The sequence below is a fragment of the Myodes glareolus genome, chromosome 11 (genome assembly GCF_982192425.1).
Source record: "Myodes glareolus chromosome 11, mMyoGla1.1, whole genome shotgun sequence".
NCBI lineage: Eukaryota > Metazoa > Chordata > Mammalia > Rodentia > Cricetidae > Myodes > Myodes glareolus.
In genome coordinates, this window is record NC_142036.1 from 42237231 (window position 1) to 42259636 (window position 22406).

Below are 22406 nucleotides of genomic sequence, written 5' to 3' on the forward strand. Positions count from 1 at the left end.
GAAGGCATATATGCAGGCAGACCACTGTATACCTAATAAATAAATAAAAGAACTTGTTTGTGTTAGGAATTTTTCCTAATGCAAGCTCTCTGCCAATGCAAAAATTCCAATCAAGCCAAGTCACAAGAAGCCAAATTAAAAAATATCCAGGTTTAATGGGATTCCTGCGCTCTTGGGTGGCCCTGAGGGGGAACCAGGAGGCTACCAGGAGGAAGGAAAAGAGACCACATGATCCTCTTTTAGGGGTTCATTTAAATGCCCTGAGAGAATGGACCTGACCCCTCCCTGGGGGAGGGTAAGGACCTCACATGCTGGGATTTGGAGTCCAGACCAAAGCAACTCTCAGGCCTGGGGGCTAGGATAGATGTGAGGAGCTGGGGGTCTACGCTCCCAACTTAACAGTTTGATTTTACATTTTCTTTGACCAATGAATCTATTTCCTCCATTGTATCTTCAATGACTGAAATTCTGTCTTCCATCTCTTGTATTCTGTTGTTTATGCTTGCATCTATATTTCCTGATCATTTACTCTGCTTTTCCATTTCCAGAATTCCCTTGGTTTGTGTTTTCTTTATTTCTTCCATTTTGATTTTCAAGTCTTGAATCATTTCTTTCACCTGTTTGATTGCTTTTTCTTGATTTTCTTTAAGGGACTTGTGGATTTCTTCCAATTTTTTGTTTGTCTTTTCCTCCATTTCTTTAAGGGAATTTTTCATTTCCTCTTTAAGGGCCTCAACCAGCTTCATAAATTTATTTTTAAGATCGTTTTCTTCTGCTTCATCTGCATTGGGGTGTTCAGGTCTTGCTGTTGGAGATCACTAGTTCCTGGTGGTACCGTATTGCTCTTTCTGCTGTTGAGTGCATTCTTGCACTGTTGTCTACCTGTCTCTTCCTCCAGTCGGTCCAGGTGGAGCTTGTGCTTCAGGGGGTCCCTCTTCCTCCAGTAGATGCAGTTGGTGGCTGTGTGCTCTAGGTACAGATGTGGTTCACAGCTCCGGTGAACACTCCTTTCGGTGCAGCCAGGTCTGTGGCTCTAGTGGTCGCTAATGTGGTGGGATATCTCGTATAGAGGATGTCACTGGGTGCTGTTTGGAACACAGGTGCTGCTTCCCAGAGGAACTTCTCATTATAATTTCTGAAAGCCCCTACTGTCTATGCTTCTGGGCCATCACAGCTACCGCTGTATTCCCTCTCGGACACGTCTGGGCCAGGGTTGCTGCACTCCCTCTTGCTCTCTCTCTCCCTCTGACACTTCCTGGTTGCTGGGTGGGAGGGCAATGCTCTCTCTCTCGCTCTCTCTCTCTCTCTTTCTCTCTCTCTTTCTGACACTTCAGGGCCTGGGTTGGGGCCTCTGCCAAGTTCCTCTGCTCTCCCTATTAACCAAGCTTCCCTTATAATAGAAGCAGGAGGGAAAGCACAAAACATCCATCACAAGAACAGAGGAACCTTCAGTACAGAGTTGAAGCCTCTTACTTAAGGAGAAGCAAGAATTCCAACACAGTAGATAACTGCTTAAGGTCTTTCTCCCTTCCTAGCTGTACACCTACATTTTTCTCCATTTCTCATCAGAAACCCCTCTTACAGGAAAAGGACATGCATCAAACCCTCCTGTGCAACCCCAGGTTTTAACAGAAAGTGTCCAGTCAGAGTGGAAGGTTTGTTTGGGAAAGGAAGTTTGTTAACAGAGGTTTTTGTTCCACCAGGCCCACAGCCGTTCAGTCCCAAAGAAACACACAGAGGTCTACATTAATCATAAACTGGTTGACCTATGAGCTCAGGCTTCTTATTAATTCTTCTTCTTATTAACTCTTACATCTTAAATTAGCCCATTATTCCTGTCTATGTTAGCCACGTGGCTTGGCACCTTTTATCAGTGAGGCATCTTCATCTTGCTTCCTCTGCGTCTGGGTTACAACTGCAGACTGAATTCTCCGGTTCTGGTCATCCCGCCTATACTTCCTGCCTGGCTACTGGCCAATCAGCACTTTATCAAAATACAAGTAACAAATCTTTACAGGGTATAAGACCATTGTCCCACAGCAGAAGTTGTCTGACTAACCCCCATAGGCTCATGTGTTTGAATACTTTGTCTCCAGCTGGTGGGACTGTTTTGGGGAAGAATTAGGAGGTGTGGCCTTGTTGGAGGAGGTGTGTCACTGGGAAAGGACTTTGGGGCTCAAAGACTCATACTATCATGACTGTGTGAGCTCCCAGCAGCTGCTCCAGCCAACATGCCTGCTGTTTCCTACCATGATGCCCCATTATGATTGACTCTTAACCCTCAGAAACTATAAGCCCACTTAAATGTTTTATAAGTTTGCCATAGTTATATTTCATTGCAGCAATAGAAAAGTAACTCATACAGAAGCTATGACCAATTCATAAGCTTTATTTGGAGAGTGATTTGGGGCAGAGGAGTAGGAATGACAGGGCCTGCAGTGGGAGGGCAGATAGGAGAAATATAGCACTGTAACAGACAGTCTAGTGGAGGCTTGGAGAGGATCTCTCCCTTCAAAACCTGGAGGGGTGCTGCATTAGGAGGGAGCTTCGTGAAGTGAAGCAGCATTAAGAGTGATAGCAGCGTGCGTGACAGGAGTTCCAAACGGAGACAGAGACCCTTCAGTTCCCACGTAGCAAAGGACATTCCTTTTTTTTTTTTTTGTAGGTTTTCAGGTAGAAAGAAGTTCCATACCATAGAATTTAGTCTGACCAGCATACATGCCAAGGGGCAGACATTCGGTAGGACCATCCTGAAGCTGTGAGGGGGAAGAGGGGCAAGGTCATAGCACAACTTGGCTTCTTATCAACTCTGTCCAATAAAGGGAAGAAAGGATGGAGACAGACAGATAGATGACAGAGAGACAGACGGACACCCAAACACACACACACACACATGCATACACACACAGAATGAGAGAGAGAAACAGAGACAGAGAGATGACAGACACACACACACAAAGATACAAAGACAGTCAGACAGATGACAGACAGCAGACAGAGTGAGTACGAAGCCTGGAGCTTTAGAAATGGACTTATCGTGTCTCCTTCCTTCTCAGTCAGCCATCATATCAGATAACTACTATTCTTTGAGAATATGGTATTCTTTGTGATTACACTGTTATAAAATTCCTTAGGACACAGGTTTAAGGGCATTTCTGGGAAGACCCTCAGTAACTCTACATGAATGGGAGGGAAACCTACCCTCATCCTGTTTTTAAAGTTGGTGAGAGAGCTCAGTGTGTTAAAGGTGCTGCTCTCCAAGGTTGATGACCTTGGGTCCCACATTACCCAACTTAAATTAACCTCTACAAGTAGACCTTGGCATATGTTTCCCCCCAATAAAATAAATTATATAACTGTAATAAAAATAAAATAAAATGCTCAGGGCCAAAATACTTCCTGACATAGAAGTAAGATCCACACTAATGTGTAAGAATATAAAGAACACGAATATCAGTCTCACTCACCCAACAGTTAATTTTCAACCAGCCAGAGCAGGCACTGTTTCAGGGCAATTGTCTCCTTGTGACCAGCCTTTACCTTTGCCCTAATTTTTCTAGTCCAACTATTTAAATATCCAATGCCCTTGTGACCGTGTTGACCTTGTGGCTGTGAAGAAACAAGCTAATGCTTTCATGACATAAAAATAATTCTATGTGACTTAAGTTGAAGGAAGTAGTCGATTCTGGCCTGTAAGCAAATGTTCTAGATAAAATGACCCTGGCAGAAAGAAACTTCCCAGGGTCAAGTCTCATTCCTAGAAGACATTGCTGGGGACAGAAAGCACCCTGCAGAGCAAAGGGACAGCCAACAGCCTGCTGGCTCCTTGGGACAATTCAGGAACAACAGGAGTTGGTAGAGCCAAAGAAGGGCTTGGCCCTGGGAGTAGCCGAACCTGCTGCTGAATGATGGGAAAGGAGCCTGGTTCAAGGCCAGGAGGGCGTAGTGCTACTTGATTTACAGCATCAAGTATGACAAAGTAGCCTGGTCAAGAAAGAGTGTGGGGGCAGGTAGGAATTGAGCTGAACCTGAAGGAGTAGGTCAAGTTATGTCAAGTACAGATCAAGTACCATTTCATGTAGAGGACATGGGAGGAAGCTGCACTGTGGGGAGGGAGAAAGGGATGCTCAGAGAATAGCTGGGGATCCAGCTAGCTTAAGCAGGATAAAGGCATCCCCAACCGTTGCTCCCTGAAGAGTGGGGTCTAGCCTGGAACTCCTGAGCTCACTCTGTACCCAACCAGTGCCTCCTAGTAGCTGGGACAAAACCAGGAGTACCCTGCTGTACCCTGCTGGAAGCCACTTGTTGGTTCCTGGCTATTCAACCCCGAAATAACCACACAGAAACTGTATTAATTAAGTCACTGCTTGGCCCATTAGCTCTAGCTTCTTACTGGCTAACTCTTACATATTAATTTAACCCATTTCTATTAATCTGTGCATTGCCACATGGCAGTGGCTTACCAGCAAAGTTTCCGCACCTGTCTCCAGCCGGACTACATGGCTTCTCTCCGACTCTGCCTCCTTTCTCTCATTAGTTTTCCCCACCTACCTAAGTTCTGCCCTATCAACAGGCCCAGGCAGTTTCTTTATTCACTAATGGGATTCACAGTATATAAAGAGGAATCCCACATCAGTACCCAGCTGCTTACTGAAAGACCCCCGAGGGATGTCTTCCTTTCAGGAGAGACCCCGGACCCACGGATCAGACGAAACCACTCGTACGGATGCAAACAGCAAGAGGTTTTATTCGAATACACAGGTATCTGGGGCGACAAAGTCTCTCAGAGGACTTGAGCGCGCCGTCAGGCTGGAGCGAGGGGTTTTTATGGGAGAGCAAAAGCGCGGTTACAGGAGCGAGGTGCATGGTTACGGGGATTCATTCCATTGATCAATTCAAACAAGGCTATGAGCTCATGTTGGGTGGTAAATTCTTGACCTTTCACCTAACTAACAATGAGGAGACCACTCAGGAATTTCCTGTTCCTCTTATCTCTCCCTCCTTCCCTAGCTGGAGACCAGATGTCTGATTGTAGATATCCTGACTCATGACAGGCCCTGACTTGTTTGTGTCTTAGGCCTTGCAATCTTTTCTTCACTTACAAGTGCTATGGGACAATGGTCTGTATCCTGTCACTTGTATTTTAGATAAATGCTGATTGGCCAGTAGCCAGGCAGAAAGTATAGGTGGGGCAACCAGGCAGAGAGTAGAGGCAGGGAAATGAGAATACTAGGAAGAGGGAAGTTTCAGTCTGCAGTCCTCACCCAGACACAGAGGAAGCAACGTGTGACTGCCTTGCCAAAAAAGGTATCAAGTCATGTGACTAACACAGACAAGAATTATGGGCTAATATAAGTTATAAGAGTCTATAAGAAGCCTGAGCTACTAGGCCAACCATTATGATTAATGTAGACCTCTGTGTGTTTATTTGGGATTAAACGGCTGTGGAACCTGGTGGGACAGAAACTTCAGTCAACAAAGAAATGAAAACACTTGAATAAAAAAGAAAATGGAGGAGAGGCTGAAAAGATGGCTCAGCAGTTAGGAGCACTGGCTGCTCTTCCAGAGGTCCTGAGTTCAATTCCAAGCACCCACATGGTGGCTCATACCATCTGTAGTGTGAGATCCAGCCCCCTCTTCTGTCCTGCAGGCATATATGCAGATAGAACACTGTATATATAACAAATAAATAAATAAATAAATCTTTTTTAAAAAAAATGAAAAAGTGTTGAAAAGCCATGATCGCTCATAAGGCTATGAGGGCCTGAGCTCTGTAGACAATCTGTCTACAAGAGTCTAACTAAGAGCTATTTAGGATGTTGCACTGTTTTTTCTTTTTCTTCCTTATTCCACTATGGGCTTCCAGCTCCTCCTAGTGGGGATTATTCACTGTCCCTCTCTTGGGTGCCTGCAGGCCCTGCTTGTGAACCAGCTGTGTGGACAGGAGAATCTGAAGCAAAACATGACCAAGCCCAGAAAGAAAATGGCTCCCTCCACTCGGTGCCTTGAGCCGCAGCTCCCTCGGCTGGGATGGGGCATGACCTTCCTCTACCGGAAACCCACAGACCAGTTGGCGTGTACCTCCATCTCCAGAGTGCCGCCTGTCTTACGCTTGAGCCCACGGCACTGCGAGCATATCAAGGACCAGTATGTGAAAAAGGCAGCTGCCGACCTTTCCTTCTCTCAGGACGTTTGTTGGCAGCGGGGACTGCCCAGCATGCCTTTCAATCAGTACAGTTTTGAGCACGTCTACAACACGGATGACATCATTCCACCTCTACAGGCCAAGAAGACCCACACTGAGAAACCTGCCTACACCAGGGCTCCGCATGCCTTGGAGCTCTTGGCAGGAGACATCACCCATTTTGGGAAGACACAAAGCCCTGTGGGTTCTAAAAAGATACCGAAAAAACCAAAGCCCAAAGGCCTGGACCAGAAAGCATCTCCCCCACGCAGTCGCTATTCCCGCTCGAAGCCAGATATGCTGGACCTGTCACCCTCTCCAGATGAGAGTCTGGAGGAAAGGGAAACCTGGCTTCCACCTGGGGAGAAGGAAGCCAGAGCCTGGGAAGCCATCGTGCTGGAGAAGCTGGACAAGCGCACAGCGCGATGGATCCAGAACAAGCGTCCACCGAGGCCTGGGCAGTCGCCCAACAAATGGCAGAGCTTTTTGCGCCAGCAATACGACTGGAGCCATATTCGGGATGAGCTCACTTCAGCGAGTGACCTGGAGCTCCTCAAAAAGCTGGAGGCAGAAGAAACAGCGGAATTTGAGGGTGAAAGTGTGACCCTTCCCCCCAAGGAAATAAAGGAACCTGAGCTTCTGCTTCCTGTCTTCTACAGGTAGGCCGGCCTCAAGTGGGCCTCGTGAAGTAGTCCGTGGTCCTACTCCAGGGACTCTCCATAGGTTCCTTCTTTGATATCATCGTGTTTTCCCTGGTGCTGGTGATCAAACGCACCCCTTGCACTTGCTGGGCAAGTGCACTACCCCTGGCTACACCCCAGCCCACACTCTATACTTCAGAATATAATTTCCCGTCAACCTCTCATTCACCACCACCACCTGCTTTCTGAGATCTCCTCCCAGTGAGGTTTCTAAGCCTCTACACTGCTGACATTCTGGGTTGGACACTATTCTATCCTAAGTGGCTGTCCTGTGCTGTGTAGGATGTTAGCAGCCTCTCTGGTCTTCACCCACTAGAAACCAGGAAGACTCCTGCTGTTACAAGGATGTCTCAGACACTGCCAGATATTTCTGCCGGACACACCCTGTTCAGGCACTGTCTTGGAGGGTTCTGTTCCTAGCCTCCAGGGACTGAGCTCTCAGGCTGATGATCCAACTCAGTAGGACTCCAAGAAACGTATCTAGATTGGCAGTGAGAAGGGCAGAGGGCTCATGACACTGAGTTGGTCTGCTTCACTTTGAGTAAGACTCCCTGACACCAAACACAAGCAGACTCAGGGCAGAGAAGCAAGCAATCTGAGAAGAGGTGACCCATCTCTGATTGCTTCCTTTCGTTCCCAGCTAGTGGGAAGGCAGGTGCTATGGAAATCTCCCTGACATCCAAACGGGAACTATTGGACAAAATGAGTTGATGTTTTTTGTTAGTGCTGATATTTCAGAGAGTCTGTGGAGTGGTGGGAATGTAATAAAAAGGGCAGCTGTGTCCACCTAGTAACAGACAGAAGCCCACACAGATGCATCGAGGTAAAGAGAAGGTAGTTTCCCTTCCCCAAATCCATGCATCTTCTAAGGGAACCAGTGTTAGCAGACTGCAGATTGGCCATGGTGGTATATGCCTTTAATCCTAGCACTTGGGAGGGAAAAAAAACCAGGGAGATCACACCTTTGAGACCAGCCTGGGCTACATACTAAATTTTAGTCTAGCCTGAGCTACACAGTAGGGCCCTTTCATGATTTCCCCACTATACACATTAAAAAAAAAAGGAAAAAGAAAATAGAATTGTGCAGGAAGCACAAATGTCCCTTTTACAGTGTCTGTCTTTGACTGCAGGGGGCATATGTAGTGTGAATTCTAATTGGTCTTAATAATAAAAAGCCGGAGTCAGAATTAGGGGGTGAAAGATCAGAGAAGTAAAGCAGCAGCCATTAAAGTTCTTACCTCTACGAAATCCTCAGACCAAAAGTCTGAGCTCCTGTCTCTAGGAATCCTCAAACTGAATGGGCGAGATCCTGTCTCCACCTCTCTAAGGCTGGGATCAAAGGCATGAGATCCCAAGTGCTGAGGTTAAGGTGTGTGCCACCACTGCCTGGCTTGTATGATTAAGTAGTAGCTAGCTCCACCCTCTGATTTTCAGGCAAGCTTTATTTGTTAGAGCACAAATAAAATATCACAGGCATGGCTTCACCAGTGGAGGGTAGCAGGGGGGTTGAAGGCAGGCTCTTCCAGAGGCTTCATATTCAAATAGCACCACAGAGAAGAGACTAGTCATTAGCACAGTTACTTAGATGTTTCTATGTCGAAGAGTCTCAGGGGACTGCGGTGAGTCGTGGACCCTAATGGAAAGGTGGACATCTCCCACTCTTTGCACGTTTTCTCTTTCTTGCCACTGCCAAGATTACCTGGTTACTCCCCACAAGTACAGACAGTTGAAATCCTGCCCGGCAACAACATGACAGCCGAGGGTATCAAAGAAGAGAGAAGCAACTTCCAGCCTCCAATTCAGAACCGCTTCCGGCAGGTGAACCCCAAAGCTGGAGAGTTTGCTTACTCTACAGACAACACTTTTGAGCAAGAGATTTACTTTGGTAAATACTCCGGGGGTGGGGGGGGAATGGGCCAAGGGAGCAAGGGCATCATGGGGCAAGAATAGTAGCGAATGGAGGCAAGAGTCTCAGGGGCATCTCCCAGTGCTAGTACAGGATCTGTGGCAGGGGTATCTAGTGGGGAGCAGACATTTCTTTTGTCTGCCTCCCTATCTCTCCATCTTACTAAGGAGTGGAGGATGGGTTTGGAACATGAGTCAATTGACTTTAGGAACACCCTGTTCTTCTGTCTACCCTTTCCCTACTTATAGATACCCGCCCTTCCTCCCCAATTGGCCTGATGTGTTTTAAAAAACAAACAAAACAAAACAAAGCAAACAGGCTTTGGAATCAGGCAGATTTATTTAAATACTGGCTTGATTCCTTCCTAGTAACCTTCAAATTACATAGTCACAATACCCACCACCACCCCGCACAGCCTAAATATGATACTTAACTTGTAAGGCAATGCTAACAAGAATGTACTTTCGGTGCAGTAGACAAATCATCCGCAGAGCTGCACAGCACTTAGCACATGGAGGGTTTCCATGACTGCTCCATTACTGCCCTTCCTTCCCACCCTGCTAACCTTCCAACGCCCAGCCTTGTAGAACACATTCCAAGCTGTTCCTTCTTTACCAGTTCCATCTTGCTCCTACACTGCCATGGTCTGGGTCTTAAAGAGCTTAACAGAACTATTATAAGTGTTTCATAGCTGGTGGGATTAATGAAGAGCCCCTTGTTTAGTGTCTAGCACTGCTTAGAAATTAGTTTCTGCTTTACCAGTGGAAAACACTATCTTTGGCTCTCCTAGGTCTTTATAAGGCTTCCCCTACAAGGCTACTGGCTGTGACATTTCCAAGCAACAACCACCCTTTAACAATGTCCCAAGGGCTTAGGTTAGGGGGAAAGGAGGGACTGGTCACTCATTGTATCTATCTTCATAGACGGAGTTAAGATTGTTCACCAGATTGGTGGAAGGAATGACCAAATTGTCTTGGAAAACCTCAATCGGTATGACAAGCACCTAACTAAGATCTTTCCGGAAACCCCCGAAAAGTGGAGCTTCCAACCTGTCCCTGAAACACGTAAGGAGCATGATCAGAAAGCTAGTGATCGGGGAGTATGAAAGTGAAGCTGTTTCTTTCAAGTCATGGACACCAGCAACGACCAGGGCACTCCCTTCCTAACAACTAAAAGTGATCTCACAACACTGTAAACTACTCATTGCAAGATGGTAGAACTTGGGTCTGGGTGGAATCTGGTATTTGATTGCAAGATGGTAGAACTTGGGTCTGGGTGGAATCTGGTATTAGGTGTAAACACACAGCTTAGGGTAAGTACCAGCAAGACAAGTACATTCTCATGTATTCTCGGTGCTCCACTGGACGCTCATCACACCTGTGTGTCCCTGGCTCCAACCCCTCTACCCCATACTCAACTCATCCTTGCCTCAGGCCTGAGAATTTTTGATTTTTTTCCCATTTTTCTCGGTATGTCTCTGTGTGTAGTGGTGTGTGTACATGTATGTGTCAGTACCCAAGAGGAGGCACATGTGTGGAGGCCGGAAGCTAATACTGGAAGTCTTCTGGTGTAGGAGGTCCTTCTGTCTATGTGCTGCTTTCATTGGTTAATAAAGGAATTGCTTTAGGCCTATAACAGTGCTGTAAGGGAAAAGAGCTAGGCGGGGAAAACTAAACAGAATACTGGGAGAAAAAACGGCGGGGAGAGACACCATGAAGCTCCCGGAGTCAGAGGCTGGGAATTTTACCCGGTAAGCCACTGCCACATGGTGATACACAGATTAATAGAGATGGATTAAATTAACTTATATTTAGCCAGTAAGCTAGCCAATACGAAGCTAGAGCCAATGGGCCAAGCAGTGATTTAATACAGTTTCAGTGTGATTATTTCGGTTCTGGGCGGCCAGGACAAACAAGCGGCCTCCTCCTTCCAACAGTCTTCCTCAATTCCTCTCCATTTTATCCACTGAGCCAGGGGTTCAAACCCCAGTCCCCACATTAGCTTAGCAAGTGCTTTGCCCCCTGAGCCATTTCCCCAGCTCTTCTTCTTCTTCTTCTTTTTTAAAATGTATAACGTTTTTCATTTTGTAAGACAAATGTGACCAAGAAACAAACTTCTAAAACAAAATGCACCCATCTTCTAAGAGACTGTATAATTCCTATGATTCTTTGTCCCATCACTGTTCAGGTGGGCTCTCTGGAGCTGAGCATGTAGCTAGTTGTATTAGTCATTGTTCTGTGTTACAGGCAGACACCATGGCCAAGGTTGCTCTTGGGTTTAACTGGGAGCTTGTTTACAGTTTCAGAGGCTTTCTTAGTCCATTACCATCATGGCTGGGAGCATGCACACGCATAGTGCTGTTGGACCCTGGAATCCAATCACCGAGGAAGAGTCGTTCCAAGAGACCACTCATTCACACCGCAGTTGATGCAATAGCAAGAGGAATTTTATTCTGATGCTAGAGGTCCTTCAGCAGGTGAAGGAAAAACTATTGCAGGCTACTTTTAAAGAGAAAAACAGCAGAACCAACAAAAGGAGAGTACAGAATCAAAAGAAAGTGCAGAAGTCATTTGTCAACTATTGTGACTAGTTCATTTAATGATCATCTAACAATGATCGGCCGTTGCTATGGCGATTGCTGGGTTGGTTGAACAAGGAAAAACACCTGCAGGGTCATCTGCAGGTTGTTTTACCCCAGTTTTAGGACCTGAATCTATTGAGGAAAAACTACAAAGGGGATGGAAAATTCCAGGAGAAAGTACCCAAAGATCCAGTGCACGCCTGGGTGATTATCAGGTTCCTGGTTCCCAAAGGATGGGAACAGTTTAGCCAACGTGGCCCAGCCAGAGTTTTTCAGTGCTAGTACAGTAGCTAAGGGCTACATCCTGGTCCACAGGCTGAAAAGGAGTAGGTTGGTTTGGGCTTTTGAAACCTCAAAGCCCACTCCCAGTGGCCAACTTCCAACAAAGCCATACCTACTCTATCAAGGCCACGTCTCCTGATCCTTCTAATCCTTTCAGTGTCACTCCCTGGTGACTAAACATTCAAATATATGAGCCTATGGGAGATATTCTTTTGATTAACTTTAAAAAAATTATATGCATTGGTGTTTTGCCTGCATGTATGTGTGAGGGTGCCAGATCTCCTGCAACTGGAGTTACAGAGAGTTGTGAACTGTGTGTGGGTGCTGAGGAATTGAACCTGGGTTCCCCGGAAGAGCCGTCAGTGCTCTTAACTGCTGAGCCATCTCTGCAGTTCCTAGGCGACATTCTTATTCAAAGCCCCTGACTATGTATAGCACCTGCAAGCATGTCCAAGTCCCCAGGTTACACAGTTAGGCAGTCAGGTGAGACCTGTCTCTTCACTGCACAGCTTATAAACTCAGGAAAGGAGCCCAGCGTTGGATTGCTTTGCCCACCCGGGTCAAGGGCCTTCTGCTGAAGGTGGGTGAGAAGGACACGCCTGTCAAAACTAGGAGAGTAAAGAAGCAGGTCGAACCCCTCAAGGAGGATGTGACTTGGGAGCTGGCAGCACTGCGGAGGATGCTGCAGGAGTGGAAGACTGCCTGGGCACTCAGTAAGTGGAGGAAGGGCCTGAAATAGTGGGTATCTCTATGTGTTCCCCAGTCTTGAAAACTCCAGCTGTCTGGCAAAATGTAAAAGGCTGGTTGCCTCATTTAGGGGTGTGGATAAGAGCCTTTCAATCAGCAGTGTGGGTGAACATTATTACGTCTATGCTGGATTCTGTTTTGTTTGTTTTTGTTTTTTGAGACAGGGTTTCTCTGTAGCGTTAGAGTCTGTCCTGGCAGTAGCTCTTGTAGACCATACTGGCCTTGAACTCACAGAGTTCCTGCCTCTGCTTCCCAAGTGCCACCACCCGACTATGCTGGATTCTTTATGCATAGGCAGGTATGTGTGGGAACTTCAGTAATACATGGGAACTGACTGTGTTGCAGGCTTCCTGACATCAGGCTTTTGTAGGAAGCAGTTCATTGAGTGCTAGCACTGTCTGTGGGATTCTCCTCAAATGCAGAGCCACAGGCATCCTGGAACAGAGCATTTTATGCATTCTTTACCTTCTGAGTGGATGACTACTTTAGATTACTCGGTAGGGAAACAAAACAAAAACAAACAAACAAAAGCTGAGGTGGAAAGGGAGGGGAAGGATGAGGAACAGTTGGCTGCAGAAGAAACGTGGCGGAGTTGTTCTACACACATGAACGCTGACCATCCCACATGGCTGTTCCGTTTTTCTTCTCTTTGGCTCTTGGGGGCCCCTACCATAACCACACTGAGAAAACTACACAGGCAGAGACCGTGTCTTACCCATGTCTGAAACATGCTGGATAAACGATTCACGACAGGAAAGACGAAGGATATTGCCCCAGCATAAGATATGCAGAGATCAAGAGAAACTGCAGTTGACTATAGAATTCAGTTGTAAAAATGAGGTGATCATGAATCTACTTTCCTTCAAAGAACTTTAGATAGAAGGTTGAATGCCTCTACCAACTGAGAACCTCATCCTTCACTGTTTTTGTTTTGTTTTTGTGATGGGAGACTTACTATGTTCCCTAGACTGGTCTTGAACTCATGTATTCATGTAGTCAGTCTTTCTTTGGGACCACCAGCCCCCAAGTAGTGATGGGGAGACTTATTACTATTTATGAAAGTTTGGCCTTTAGCTTGTTCCCTACTATTTCTTATAATTTAATCTGCTTTTATTAATCTACAGTCTGCTACATGGCTCTTTATCTCTTCTCCATTCTGTATGTTCCATTCCATGTCTCACTGGTGAAATTCCCTCTCTTCTTCCCTTATTCCTCTCTCAGCCCAGAAGTCTTGCCTATTCTCTTCTGCCTATCCATTCAGCTCTTTATTAAACCAATCAGAAGGCACCTTGGGCAGAGACACATCTTTACAGTATGCAAAAAGGTTATCCCACAGCAGATTCATGATCCTCCTGTTTTAGCCTAAGTGACCGTGTGCCACCATAACCAGCCAACCACTATATTTCATTCCCCATTTATTTTCCATGGAAAGTTATTTAAGTAATGAGCAATAACATAGAAGATGAGATTGGGGGAAACTACCTGAGAAGTGTATGAATTACCACATGAACAATTTGCCAAAGGAGCCTTTTTCTGATTCTTTATTCTGACCTAAAGTGTTTCTTCTATTGTCCTCGGGAAAGGCACTTCTTGTCTGCCCATTTATTGCACAATATCTAACCCTAACTAGATGGTTCTCTTTACATTCTTCCTATGATTTAGTTATTGAATGGCATCATGAGACAGTGGAAAACCTATTGCGGGGCATAGTAAACATGTATGATGACTTGAGGATCCAGGCCATCGTCACATGTGCTACTGCTGCTTTGGAAAGGCCCCGGATTGCCCCTGACGAGCAGGACTCAGGTGAGAGCTTGGACTCAGAGGCTTGGAAACAGCTGAACTGAGAGGCCTTAGAGATTACTTGAGCTCATTTCCCAAATGTAGAAATCAAGGCCTAGAGTCTGCCCGGACAGCCACGCTCAGCCCTGGATTCCAGTTCAGTGCCGTAGTGTTAAGCTCAGGGCCTCTTGCACACTGGGCATGCCCTCTACCCCAGGGCTTTTTGTATTACACTCATGGCATTTGTGTGTTCAATGGCTTGCAGTGAGAACCACATTTTCCTACCTTGAAACCTCATAATAGTAAAAATCCTAACAGCTGGGGGCTGGTGAGACAGCTCAGTGATTGTGGCCAGTAGCTGTTCTTACAGAGGACCCAGGGTCTGCTCCCACCCACATATATGGCAACTCATAACCATCCGTACCCCAGTTCCAGGGGATCTGTCCTCTTCTGGCCTCTATCGGCACCAGACACACACATGCTACATATCCACTCAGACAAAGTATTCATATAGAGAAAATAAAAATCTTAAACTAGGAGGACTGAAGGTGTAACTCGGTGGTGGAGCGTTGGCCTGGAATGCACAAAGTTCTAGGTTTGAGCCTCAGTAAAGAAAGGTAGGAAGGGAAAGGGATGAAAAAATTTCACAAGTGAATTTGATAGCTTTTTTATCTTAAAAATGAGTTGGAATTTCCCCATTTTTACAGATGGCTTGTAATCTTTTAGGGAAATAATGTCGACAGCCTTTCTCTTTACTAGCAGTAACGGGTGCTACTAGAGTCAACCATAACCTCCCAATGATGACATCAGACAGAAACCCCTGCTCACTCCTCTGCATTTACCTGAAACCTGTGTCAACTTGCTCCTTCCCAGGCTCACTCTATCGCCATACTTACAGTTGGGTAGTAACCGCCTGCTTATACTTCTGCTATTCCTGCAGCTAAGGTCAAGGGCTGGCCTTACCTCTTCCAGCTTGTAAGGTTTTAAAGGTTCATCCACTTATTTCCTATTTATTGACTTCTAGACATGGGCATTCCCGCAGATGTTGCTATCTGGTGGCGCTGGGTCACAAGCCTCAGGCATGCTGAGCTAGCACTCTGCCAGCTGAGCTCCTCCAGGTTCTCCATGTTTGCTGCTCCCTCTGCTGGGACACTTTGTCCTCACCTGATCAACCCTCCGACTGACAGCAGACACTTCCTGAGAAGCCTGCCCTCAGCACTTAGGCTTCACTCTGTGCCCGGCTAGATGTTTCTACACATACATTTTTTGTTATTCTCATTTCTTCTTATTTCTTTGAGCAACCAATACTATAATCTCATATCAAATCTGTAGTCTGTGGCATTTGACAGATGTGCCATACATCTCGCCATTGTGCAGACATGAGAAATATTTACATGAAGACAGCGCCAGTGTCACTAGAAGACACCTCTTATGGGACCACTGTGGTGTATATGATCCATCACTGACTGGAACACCACTATATGGCAGTTGACTGTACATACAAGAACACCTTTGTCCTCTGAATTGTGACCCCTTTCACAGGTCCTACACATCTAGATTTCGATCTTATTACTTACCCAGATAAAGTAGACTTTTTTTTTTAATACTCGGTATTTTTTTTTCCAAGGTAGGGTTTTTCTCTATGTAACAGTTCTAACCGTCCTGGAACTCACTTTGTAGATCAGGCTGGCCTCGAACTCAAAGATCTGCCTGCCTCTGCCTCCCAAGTGCTGGGATTAAAGGCATGCGCCACCACCGCCAGGCTCAGTAGACTTTTCTTTGCTCACCTGAAATGCAAAACTTTCCAATCTCTATCCCTTGATTGACTATCCTTATTTGAAATGCTTAGGATCAGAGGAAAACTGAATTATTTCCAGGTTTTGGAGTATTTAAGTATACATGAATTATCTTGAACATGAAACGAGTCTAAACATGAAAGTTATTTACATTTCATATGTACTTTATATATGTAGCCTAAAGGTAATTTCATATAATACTTATACTGTGTCCACATTTTTTTAAATTTTTGTTTTGTTTTTCGAGACTGGGTTTCTCTGTAGCTTTAGAGTCTGTCCTGAAACTAGCTCTTGTAGACCAGGCTGGCCCCGAACTCACAGATTCACCTGCCTCTGTCACTCGAGTGCTGGGATTAAAGGCATGCGCCACCACTACCTGGCTTGGGTCCACATTTTTACTGAGCCTGCCACGTTAGGTGTGGATATCCCACTTGTGATGTCGTGTCTGTATTTGGAGCATTTGGAATTTTGGATTTGGAGATCAAGGGTCTTAACTAACATGTTCTGAACAGATGGCATATGGGCCTACAATTTAAGTAAAACAAACAAACAAAACAACAAATGGAGTAAGTGTGGAAGTCTATGCCTACAATCCTAGCACTTGGGAGGAAGTGGCAGAAAGATGGGGGAGTTCAAGGTTAGCCTGGGCTATAAGAGACTCTCAAAAACAAAACAAACTGAAAGCACAAAATCACAGAGTCACAGCTCTACTGTTTCTTGGGATGATACTTGTGGGCAGGGATAAGAACTCTTTTCTCAAAGTGGGCAGTGGTGGTACACGCCTTTAATCCCAGCACTTAGGAGGCAGAGGCAGGCGGATCTCTGTGAGTTCAAGGCCAGCTGTTCCAGGACAGGCTGCAAAGCTACAGAGAAACCCTGTCTCGAAAAACCAAAAACCAAACAAACTCTTTTCTCCTGCTTAAGAATTTAAACTGAGTGCCCATCTTCTCCCCTAAGTTTCTGTTTAGTTTTCACATACAGTGCTGGAGACTGAATCCAACACCTCGTGCCTTCAAAGCAGGTGCTCTACAACTGAGTTAAAATGTTTTCCTGTTTATAGGCAAAAACTCTTATGGCAAAAATAAGCCCCAGCTGATAAATCACATCAGAGCTGGAAAAAACTATAAATGAAAGTTAAAATTCCGGACCAACAGTATACTTTGGGCGCCCTGAATGCCTTATTGTACACATGCCCTCCATAACCCTAGAACTTTACCTATGAAGCTAAGGCATATCATACTCATGGAATGTAAATTCATCCAGAGAGAAGCTATGGAAGGCTTCAGGAACCCCAGACAGAGTCTGGAGAGATGGCTCAGCGGTTAAGGGCACTGGCTGTTCTTCCAGAGGACCTGAGTTTGATTCCCAGCACCTACATGGCAACTCACAACCACCTATAGGCTCCAGTCCCAGAGGATTCAAAGCCCTGTCTGGCCTCTGCAGGCACTGCAAGCACATGGTGTAGACATATATACAGACAAAACACCTAAAATAAAAATAGAGGTTAAGAAAAACAAAGTAAAAAAAGAATGCCTGACATCGCCACCCTGACAAGCTTGTGCTTATAGCAAGTATGAATGTTTGTAGTTAAATCTAAAAGACCGCCTGTCAGGTTCTGCAAACTCAGAATTGAAATACTGTATTAGACAAGGAGTAAATGGGTTGAATTTGTTTACTAAGATGCATGGTGGAAGTTACTATAGCTTTGGCTCCGGTACTACAGACCAGATGATAAAGGACTGGAAGCTGGTATATCAGCACCTGGACCCTTTGCACATAAAATCCTGCCCATTGTAGAGATCAACTGGCTTATGATTTAGTAAGCCACAGAGGTAGAGGGGACCTTGGTAAGGATGTTGTCTGAGAGAAAAGCAAACGTCTTCTATTGCAGAACCAATCGTTCCAGATTTGCCAGAGGTCCTCCTGCCTGCTCTAGAGGCCGCTCTGTCTGACAAGAATCCCAATGTGAGGATGGCAGCAGCAATATGCCAATATGCCATACAGTCACATAATCCCACTGCCCGGGACATCATGCAGACTGCCCTTGTGAAGGGTGAGTAAGTCCCTGACCTGGCATATGGGATAGAGGCTACCTCACTATCAGCTTTCCCAGTCCTTTCCTTTTCCTATAATGCCGAGATGTCCACTACAATTGGGTTTAAGTGTCTACTAGGCACATGGAGACATTAGTTCTTTTGAGTCGTTTTACAAAACAAGTGGCATGAACTGGTACCTGGACTGAGCTTTCACAGATGCATTCTATAAACCATGTCCTAAAATGGATGAAACTTGAGATGTTTTTTCTTAACTAAAATAAGCTACATACTAAAAGACAATTACCTAGTCTCCTCCATGTGGAAATGTAGCAGAGTGATTACTATAGATTAAGGTAGGGAGCAGAAGGTGGGTAAAGGCAAGTGGGTTTGACCAATGCAATGCTGTACACATGCATTGAAACAGCACCCCAAATTCCAGTTAACAATACAATTAATACATGCTAGCCAATAATTTCAGGGCTAGACTTCTAGCACAATGGTAGTATGCTTGCCCAACGCATTAAGACCCAGAAATTGATCCGTAGTACCAAAAAGTAAACACAACAATACATAACATTTTATTATTGAAAAGATAGCGTAACAATAGTTAAGTACACTTTGAAAGTTTTTTTTTTTTAAATCACCTCCTGAACACATCATACTTTCAATTTCTGCACAGTACCACCTAGGCATTATCATATTGGAGTTAACAAGGCTGTCAGGCGAGGCCACTGACCTGTCTGGAGATGAGCTAGCTGTTCCTTGCCTTAGCACGGGAAAACTGGCTGGTCTGGCCTTCTGTATATGAACAATCCACTGCTTAATTCATCTGTTTTAGGAAGGGCCTTCCCCATCTCCACAGAAACAGCTGCGTTTCTTAGCTATGTCGGAAGTGTTACCCAAGAGGAGCTTCTAATGTTTTAGTCAAGCCTCATGGCACACACCTTTAATTCTAGCAATTGAAAGGTAAAGGCAAGGGGATCAGAAGTCAAGGTCAGGATCGGAGCTATAGCTTGGAAGCACAGGGCTTTATACCACATGCACTGAGCCCTGGATTCTATCCGTAGTACTGCCATTGCCCAAAAAGCTCAAAGTCATCTCTGCCAGGCTAACCTGAACTAAATGAAATTCTGTCTTCAAAAATTAAAAAAAAAAAAAGTTTTGCAGGTTTTGTTTTTATTTAAAATGTTAACGTATGGTTGAAATATGGGAGTGGATTTCTAGACTTGGTAGGACACTGGAAAGTGTCTCACCTATCAGGTAGTTAGCAGTCATAGCTATCAATTCAAATGTTCTCTTTAGGAGAAAACATTCTGAACTAATTTTTTTTCAACCCACCGGCCAGGTAATAGTGTGGACAGCTGGGCTGCAGCTCAGTGCTTGGCTCTGGAAGGCATTGCTACATACCCAGTGATTAAAAGGATCCTCTACCAACTCTTTAATAAGAAGAATGAAGCTACTGAGGAACAGTCCTATATTCTCCTGAGCCATCTCAGTGGAAAGACGGTATGTGTGCACTTCAGAGAGAGAAGAAAATGAGGTCTTGAGGAATAAGTATCTATAGTTGGTGCACACAAGGAATCAAGAATGCAGGTGGCTGAGAATGATGTTAAGCATAGGCCAAGTACACCAAGTCTGCGTAAAACTGGACATGGAGAAGTGTACAGGGGGATATGAGGTGCTAGCTGAGAAGTTTCTGGCTGCATAAAGGTTGAATCATGACATGCAAACATGGAGGCTTATCACTGAGACCCCCACAACTCCGTTTATTTGGGGCAGAAACATGAGACTCCACGCAGACTGAGGCAGATAGAAACCATCATCCCAGGGACTGGAAATAGTCAGAAGGGAAGGCCCTCATTTTCTGCTCAGATTATCAGACCTGTATTTTCTTTATGGTTTATAACTCAAGCCAGATTGCTTGGGTAGAAGAGTGCCCCATCTCTTATAAACCCATTCTGCCCCTTAATAGGAACAAATATTTCGTGACCTTGAGGCATTTACTATGCTGGATGTCATAGTTAGGATATAATTTCTTCAAGATTCTAGAATCTCTAAGAGTAAGAGAGACTATCCATGCAAGTCATCCTTTTCCTCAGACCCTGATCCACACAATGCTCGCTGTGGAGCTGAACAGCAGGCAATGGAAGGACCGCATCATGGCCTGCCGCGCTTTCTCCCGGATCAGTGGAAATATCTGCATAGTAAGTCTTCTGTCTTTGCTCCCAGAGAGCCTGGCAAAGTTGGCCTGGAGTCTTCTGACTTTTTTCTTCTGTCTAGGATCTCATTGCTGCTTCTAATTCATAACTTGAAGTATCATGTGCTTCTCTCATTTTAAACCAGTGTTTCTTAGAGGGTTGGCAATCCACTAACTGTGACACAGCCACTATCAAATATGCATATAAACCAAGAGAGGGAGCTTATAAACTTAATAATAATCTGACACTATTTCAATATCAGTAGACATTATAAAAGTATCAGTCAGTGATGTATGCATTCCTCCCTCACCCTATGCTGAATATTGGTCCTTGATTTGAGAAGCAGACTGAAAGGACCCAACAATCCAACTAAACAAATGCCTGTGTTGGTTCCCTGAATATTCAGCACATACATGTAAATACATGGACCCTGCTTTCAAAAACAATGGCATTACAACTGGAGCAACAAAACTAACAATACAAATGAATTGATGTTGACCTCTCTGGTGGCCAGCGAGATTGACTCCCTGGATCAAAGAACATGCCAAAGACCTGTATGGAGTACCAGGGAACTATACACTTTTGAACTTGAATAACACCAACAAAGCACTTCTCATTTTTATTATTAAAGCAAGCAAAACATAAGGTAACATTTACAGTGAGCTTAAGCACATTCAAGTACAATGAGGGAGTGCACCTGGTGCTGTCCTGTCATCTTTGGCCATGTGAACAGAGCCAATAGTCTTCTCAGGCCTTTGCTTCTCCCGCAGAGATGAGCATTCCCTTCATGTCCTTGCTTTCAAGTGCACTGACTTATCATAGTTTATGCAGTTCTTTCTAGAAGGCCCCCTTGTAGGAAGAACATTCTGCACTCTGGCCCATCCACAGTTCACAGCTTTCTTACACAGGCTCCCACAACTCTCACGAAACTTTTAGTTAGGAGACTGGTGTGTACTACTGAATGTTGGTGGTTGAACAACTTGAAGGTGTGGAACTTGGCTACAACTGAGGAAGAAATTCTGAGCAAGTGAAACCTGAACCTCTTTTTCCTATTGCATTCTAATCACTAGCTGTCCACGTGGAATCAGTCCCTTCTTCCTTAGAGCGGCCCCATCTCTTGCTCACACTGGATACTGTCAGTACAGCCCCGGACACGGCTATTGCTGCTTAGAAGCGGTGTCCTCCATTCTTAACCCTTACCAAAAAATGCACAATAACCTGGAGAGGTTTGAAAACAGGTTGATTCTTTCTCATGTGCTGTAGTTTCCTCTGTTAAAACACACAGCTGTGCACAACTCACAGATGATGAGGACTTCATCATAGATGCAGGAATTTAAAAGGGCGATGTGCCTGAGTTCTTTTAGTCATTCAATAAGCTAGCAATTTCTGACCACACCCCTCTACATTGGTAAGCATTATGAGGGCATTAGTGGTGCAGAACTGTATCTTACCTTGGTAATGCTAACTAGCTATAACAAGAGAGCTGTAAGACACTATAGTATACAGAGGGATTTCTTATGCTTACGGGAGGCACATGAGACTTTACTAGGGAGGTGTCTTTTGAGCTGAGTTCTAAATAGAAAAATACCTGGTACCAGATGGAGGTAAAGATCAATGTTTCAGGCTCAGAAGCTAGTTTACACAATTATAGTATTATCATTCAAACTGCAGTAATGTTCTCCCTTCCAGTAAGAGAGAACACCCTGATGCAGTGACCAACTGTCCTGCTTTGTACAGGACATGGAAGTCTCAGGCAATCTGGAATGAGGGATTACTCAATTATGCAATATTTTCAAATTTCAAGTCTCTTACATTCATGTTGGTACCAACATAACACAGGAGTTTAAGAGATGAATTTGGGAAACAGACCTGGGGTCTAAGACCAGGCATAAGCACTTAGCAGATTATCCTCGGGCAAGTTAATCAAAGTCCCCACTGTGTCATCTGTACATAGAAATATCATCTGCCCAACCAAACTGAGAGATTAGAGGATAGAAAAAAACCTGGTGTCAAGGACAAAATGAATGAGCCAATTATCATACCTATTGGTAGGATATGAAACATAAGCTTATCCAGCTGATGTGGAACGACTGGAACAAGGAAGTAAGGCAAGCGGCTGCCAAAGCACTGGGGCAAATGAACCTTGGGAAAGAGGTGCATGACATGATCAGGTAAGATTTAGTCACTGCGAGC

General features: G+C 45.0%; 1 protein-coding gene across 5 annotated transcripts in view; it reads left to right on the forward strand.

Moving 5' to 3' along the window:
* Heatr4 (HEAT repeat containing 4) overlaps window positions 1–22406 on the forward strand; it is a 40845-nt gene that overhangs the window by 4895 nt on the left and 13544 nt on the right. For 3 of the 5 annotated variants that reach the window (XM_087911668.1, XM_048449126.3, XM_087911666.1), the window contains 9 exons: window positions 5915–6843; window positions 8580–8770; window positions 9715–9855; window positions 12164–12367; window positions 14064–14207; window positions 17871–18032; window positions 19361–19521; window positions 20115–20219; window positions 22266–22384. In XM_087911668.1, the coding sequence (XP_087767794.1) occupies window positions 5963–6843; window positions 8580–8770; window positions 9715–9855; window positions 12164–12367; window positions 14064–14207; window positions 17871–18032; window positions 19361–19521; window positions 20115–20219; window positions 22266–22384 (2108 nt within the window). In that variant the 5' untranslated portion in view covers window positions 5915–5962. Of the gene's footprint in view, window positions 1–4683; window positions 4762–5914; window positions 6844–8579; window positions 8771–9714; window positions 9856–12163; window positions 12368–14063; window positions 14208–17870; window positions 18033–19360; window positions 19522–20114; window positions 20220–22265; window positions 22385–22406 lie in introns of all 5 variants that reach the window. The other 2 variants (XM_087911667.1, XM_087911669.1) reach the window with 2 other exon arrangements.